At 38.4% G+C, this 6,319-nt stretch overlaps 1 protein-coding gene across 1 annotated transcript in view; it reads left to right on the top strand.

Moving 5' to 3' along the window:
- Positions 1-5,259, top strand: part of LOC133616253 (zinc transporter ZIP1-like) — a 9,163-nt gene extending 3,904 nt beyond the window's left edge. The window contains exons 3-4 of the mRNA XM_061975439.2: positions 1-255; positions 4,252-5,259. The exon at positions 1-255 is cut by the window's left edge and continues 48 nt beyond it. Of these exons, the coding sequence (XP_061831423.1) occupies positions 1-255; positions 4,252-4,605 (609 nt within the window). The 3' untranslated portion in view covers positions 4,606-5,259. The remainder of the gene's footprint in view (positions 256-4,251) is intronic.
- Positions 5,260-6,319: the final 1,060 nt, after the last annotated feature.

A 6,319-nucleotide genomic window follows, 5' to 3' on the forward strand; every position in this document is an offset into this window, starting at 1 on the left:
GTCCTCATATTGGAACGGATGGTTCTGAACTGTCGTGAGGCCAGAGCGACTGCAGACGAGAGGGCCCCCCTTATACAGGGGGACAGGAGGGGCCACGGCCACACCGCGAGTCCGGATCTGGAGAGCAGTGGCCACCACGTCCATGTCGACTTTCAGGCACACTCGCCTTTTCGCTCCTTCATGCTCTTCCTCTCTTTGTCGCTTCACTCGATTTTCGAGGGGCTCGCTATCGGCCTGCAGAACACAGACTCAAAGGTAAGAAACGAGGCCATTAAAGCGTATCAATGTTACACAGCGTTCTTCTCACACATTCTGTTACTTCCCTTTTACGGTAAAGTCATGCACGCTATTTGCAGGGAGGGGCTTAGTACTTAACATCAAAATTTGCCATTTATAATATGATAGATAAACAATAGGTGTCACATTCTTGGGACCATTTGAAATTCAATTTGCATGCAGCCCTCATGGTTTATTTTCATATCAACTCCTTACATAATTCATTGGACTTTGGAGGCTCCAGTGGTAATAATAGTATGCATTGCGCCAACCATTCCAGCTAAGGGTGTCAGATTACCACCAAAAGTAACAATATTTTAACTACATAACTAAAAACGACACCACTTCAGCTATTAAACTCTGCCTGTACAAAACAAGAAGTAAAAAAATGCATATTAACACAGTCAAAAGTGATAATTGTAACGACAGCAAGGCATGGTTGGAAACTCTCACTTTGATAAACTCAAGGACCGACTCGTGTTCGCTTGCTCGCTTAAATACCAACATGAAAACAAGAGACCTTAACACATTTCCCCATTAACAAACGACTAACTCCAATCCAAACTTATATAAACACTTTGCTGTTTGAGCAACGAAGCTATTCAGTTGTGCACAATGAACCTACACGCTGTGCTTTCTTGGCAAAGATTAGCCAATCTATACTCAGAGGAATATGACACAGACGGTGGTGTCGTGTTTTTTTTAACCACTTTATTTACACAGACAGGGAGCAAAGGTGTCTACAACCGGAAGTTAACTTGTGTGACGTCACATAAACCGTAAATGAAGCCAAGTGAACACTCAATTATATATATATATATATATATATATATATATATATATATATATATATATATATATATATGGGTGTCCCACGATTCGATTCAATATTGATTCTTGGGGTCACGATTCGATTCAAAATAGGATTTTTTCGATTCAACGCGATTCTCAATTCAAAAATGATATTTTCCTGATTCAAAAGGATTCTCTATTCATTCAATACATAGGATTTCAGCAGGATCTACCCCTGTCTGCTGACATGCAAGCAGAGTAGTAGATTTTTGTAAAAAGCTTTCATAATTGTAAAGGACAATGTTTTATCAACTGATTGCAATAATGTAAATTTGTTTTAACTATTAAATGAACCAAAAATATGACTTATTTTATCTTTGTGAAAATATTGGACACAGTGTGTTGTCAAGCTTATGAGATGCGATGCAAGTGTAAGCCACTGTGACACTATTTTATTTTTATTTTTACAAATGTCTAATGATAATGTCAATGAGGGATTTTTAATCACTGCTATGTTGAAATTGTAACTAATATTGTTGTTGATAATATTCATTTTTGTTTCACTACTTTTGGTTTGTTCTGTGTCGTGTTTGTGTCTCCTCTCAATTGCTCTGTTTATTGCAGTTCTGAGTGTTGCTGGGTCGGGTTTGGTTTTGGAATTGGATTGCATTGTAATGGTATTGCTGTGTATTGTTTTGTTGGATTGATTAATTAAAATAAAAAAATAAAAAAATAAAATAAAAAAATTGATTTAAAAAAAAAAGATAATCGATGTGAGAATCGCGATTTTTCCCCCCCACACCCCTAATATATAAACTATGTACATGTTAAGAAGTCAAAACAATATTTAATGTTTCTTCTGCCATTAAAGTATATGATGTGTCAATTTATTTGTGATAAAAAAAAAAAACTGGGTTAAAAGATTTCACTTTGTATATATAAGTACATTTTGAGCACATCAAACAGTGATGATAATAACCGTGATCATTTGGGGCGCAATAACTATGATATGAAATTGTAATATCGTTACATCGCTAACATGAATGCAGAATAGCAAATATGCGAGGATTTGTTGTATCTAAAGTTGTGACAAGTGTGTGTGTGTGTGTGTGTATACTACCACCACCATGCTTGACGGTTGGAATGTTGTTCCTGGGATTAAAGCCCTCACCTTTTCTCCTCCAAACGTATTGCTGGGTATTGTGGCCAAACAGCTCCATTTTTTGTTTCATCTTACATCACATGGACAAAGACAAGACCTTCTGGAGGAAAGTTCTGTGGTGTATATACACACATACAAGCTACATACACGTGATTTTTTTTTTTTTTTTAGTGGCATAGATGTTTGAAACCTGTAGAAACCCTGTATATGCACACTCAAGTCATGAGATACTTAGCTGCAGGTCTCAGAAGTTTTCAGAAGAGAGAAATCCTGTGGTCATGAGACTTAAATGTGTGTCATGTGATCACAAGAGCAGTTGTGTGTAGCCCCAACATACAAACCCGGTTTCCATATGAGTTGGGAAATTGTGTTAGATGTAAATATAAACGGAATACAATGATTTGCAAATCCTTTTCAACCCATATTCAGTTGAATGCACTACAAAGACAAGATATTTGATGCTCAAACTTATAATTTTTTTTTTTTTTTTTTGCAAATAATAATTAACTTAGAATTTTATGGCTGCAACACGTGCCAAAGTAGTTGGGAAAGGGCATGTTCACCACTGTGTTACATTGCCTTTCCTTTTAACAACACTCAGTAAACGTTTGGGAACTGAGGAGACAAATTTTTTAAGGTTCTCAGGTGGAATTCTTTCCCATTCTTGCTTGATGTACAGCTTAAGTTGTTCAACAGTCCGGGGGTCTCCGTTGTGGTATTTTAGGCTTCATAATGCGCCACACATTTTCAATGGGAGACAGGTCTGGACTACAGGCAGGCCAGTCTAGTACCCGCACTCTTTTACTATGAAGCCACGTTGATGTAACATGTGGCTTGGTATTGTCTTGCTGAAATAAGCAGGGGCGTCCATGGTAACGTTGCTTGGATGGCAACATATGTTGCTCCAAAACCTGTATGTACCTTTCAGCATTAATGGCGCCTTCACAGATGTGTAAGTTACCCATGTCTTGGGCACTAATACACCCCCATACCATCACAGATGCTGGCTTTTCAACTTTGCGCCTATAACAATCCGGATGGTTCTTTTCCTCTTTGGTCCGGAGGACACAACGTCCACAGTTTCCAAAAACAAAGTGAAATGTGGACTCGTCAGACCACAGAACACTTTTCCACTTTGTATCAGTCCATCTTAGATGAGCTCAAGCCCAACGAAGCCGACGGCGTTTCTGGGTGTTGTTGATAAACGGTTTTCGCCTTGCATAGGAGAGTTTTAACTTGCACTTACAGATGTAGCGACCAACTGTAGTTACTGACAGTGGGTTTCTGAAGTGTTCCTGAGCCCATGTGGTGATATCCTTTACACACTGATGTCGCTTGTTGATGCAGTACAGCCTGAGGGATCGAAGGTCACAGGCTTAGCTGCTTACGTGCAGTGATTTCTCCAGATTCTCTGAACCCTTTGATGATATTACGGACCGTAGATGGTGAAATCCCTAAATTCCTTGCAATAGCTGGTTGAGAAAGGTTTTTCTTAAACTGTTCAACAATTTGCTCACGCATTTGTTGACAAAGTGGTGACCCTCGCCCCATCCTTGTTTGTGAATGACTGAGCATTTCATGGAATCTACTTTTTTACCCAATCATGGCACCCACCTGTTCCCAATTTGCCTGTTCACCTGTGGGATGTTCCAAATAAGTGTTTGATGAGCATTCCTCAACTTTATCAGTATTTATTGCCACCTTTCCCAACTTCTTTGTCACGTGTTGCTGGCATCAAATTCTAAAGTTAATGATTATTTGCAAAAAATTTTTTTTTTTATCAATTTGAACATCAAATATGTTGTCTTTGTAGCATATTCAACTGATTGTGGGTTGAAAATGTTTTGTTTATATTTACATCTAACACAATTTCCCAACTTATATGGAAACGGGGTTTGTACATGGAGTGCAGCCTCCAGCTACATTTATTGTTAAGTAATGACTAGTCTACTACACAAACATCGTGGATGTTGATGTCATGACCATTAACACTTCATGCTGTCACCTTTACATGCTTTCAGGTGTTGGAAATCTGCATTGCTATCATGGTCCACAAGAGCGTCATCGTGTTCAGCCTGTCAGTCAAGCTGGTCCAGAGCGCCATCCGTCCGCTGTGGTTGGCCGCCTACATCGGCGTGTTTGCCGTCATGTCGCCTTTGGGCATCGCCATCGGCATCAGCGTGATGGAGGCCCAACTGGAGGCCGGGGCACTGATCCAGTGCGTTCTGGAGGGCCTCGCAGCGGGCACGTTCATCTACATCACCTTTCTGGAGATCCTCCCGCACGAGCTCAACTCCCCCGGGAAGCAGCTGCTCAAGGTGCTGTTCATCCTGCTGGGCTTCAGCATCATGGGCGCCCTCACATTTTTAGGCTGAGTCATCATATTTCTACCCCTGGACCCTTTATAAGGGAACACACTTAAGAATGCCTGCTGTTTTAAACATTTTGCTGTAATTTTTAATATATTCGCAAAAACACATGATTTGAAAATATATCTTATTTTAGGAAGATTTTAAAAAGAAGACCTGTCACGTCTTTGACCTTTGACCTGACTAAAACACTGGAGATAAGCATACATTATATATCATCCAATCAGCATTAAAGACCCCGTGATTGTACTTTTTTTTTTTTTTTTTACCACCCAGACTTTTTATGATGTAGTCTCAAAAGTATGATACGATATACAGGTAAAAATATCATGCAAGGTTTGTGTATACCAGCAATTACATTTATAAGGTGAAACTAATATATGACACAGGCTCATAACATGCAATTCGATATATTTCAAGCCTTTTTTGATAGAAATTTTTATTATTATCACTTACAGCTGATAAAAACCTTGACTTGAACATTTCAGAAAATTTAGGTTTTTAAAAACTGTAAACCATGATCATCAAAATGATTGAAAATGAAGGCTTGATGTATTTCACTTTGTAATGAGTTTATACCACATATTAGTTTCAAATTCTTGAAGCTGAATTGCTGACATGAATGGACTTCTACACAATATTACAATTTTAGTAGTTTCACCTGTGTATACATATCCATATATACGTATATATGGATTTATATATATTATATATATATATATATAGTAAAGGCCAAAAGTTTGGACACACCTTCTCATTCAATGCGTTTTCTTTATTTCCATGACTATTTACATTGTAGATTGTGACTGGAGGCATCAATACGATGAATGAACACATGTGGAGTTATGTACTTAACAAAAAAAGGTGAAATAACTGAAAACATTTTATATTCTAGTTTCTTCAAAATAGCCACCCTTTGTTCTGATTACTGCTTCGCACACTTTTGGCATTCTCTCGATGAGCTTCAAGAGGTAGTCACCTGATATGGTTTTCACTTCACAGGTTTCATAGTTTTGATGCCTTCAGTGACAATCTACAATGTAAAAAGTCATGAAAATAAAGAAAACTAATTGAAATGAGAAGGTGTCCAAAATTTTGCCCTGTAATGTATGTGTAGATATATTGTATATATATATATATGTATTATATATACAATGTATTTATTATGAGGAATGAAATGAAGAGAAAATATGGGTTTTATTGTGTTTTGTACTGTTTGCACTTTTCCAATAAAGCATCGGTCAGTGAGGAAGGCTGTGATGTCATAAATGTTATAATTCAATATTTAGTCACTTAAAAGCCTACTGAAATGCGATTTTCTTATTTAAACGGGGATAGCAGGTCCATTCTATGTGTCATACTTGAACATTTCGCGATATTGCCATATTTTTGCTGAAAGGATTTAGTAGAGAACATCGACGATAAAGTTCGCAACTTTTGGTCGCTGATAAAAAAGCCTTGCCTGTACGGGAAGTAGCAGACGATATGCACGTGATGTCACAGGTTGTGGAGCTCCTCACATCTGCACATTGTTTACAATCATGGCCACCAGCAGCGAGAGCGATTCGGACCGAGAAAGCGACGATTTCCCCATTAATTTGAGCGAGGATGAAAGATTTGTGGATGAGGAAAGTGAGAGTGAAGGACTAGAGGGCAGTGGGAGCGATTCAGATAGGGAAGGTGCTGTGAGAGGCGGGTAGGACCTGATATTCAGCTGGGA

Source organism: Nerophis lumbriciformis, linkage group LG15 (genome assembly GCF_033978685.3).
Source record: "Nerophis lumbriciformis linkage group LG15, RoL_Nlum_v2.1, whole genome shotgun sequence".
Classification (NCBI taxonomy): Eukaryota; Metazoa; Chordata; class Actinopteri; order Syngnathiformes; family Syngnathidae; genus Nerophis; species Nerophis lumbriciformis.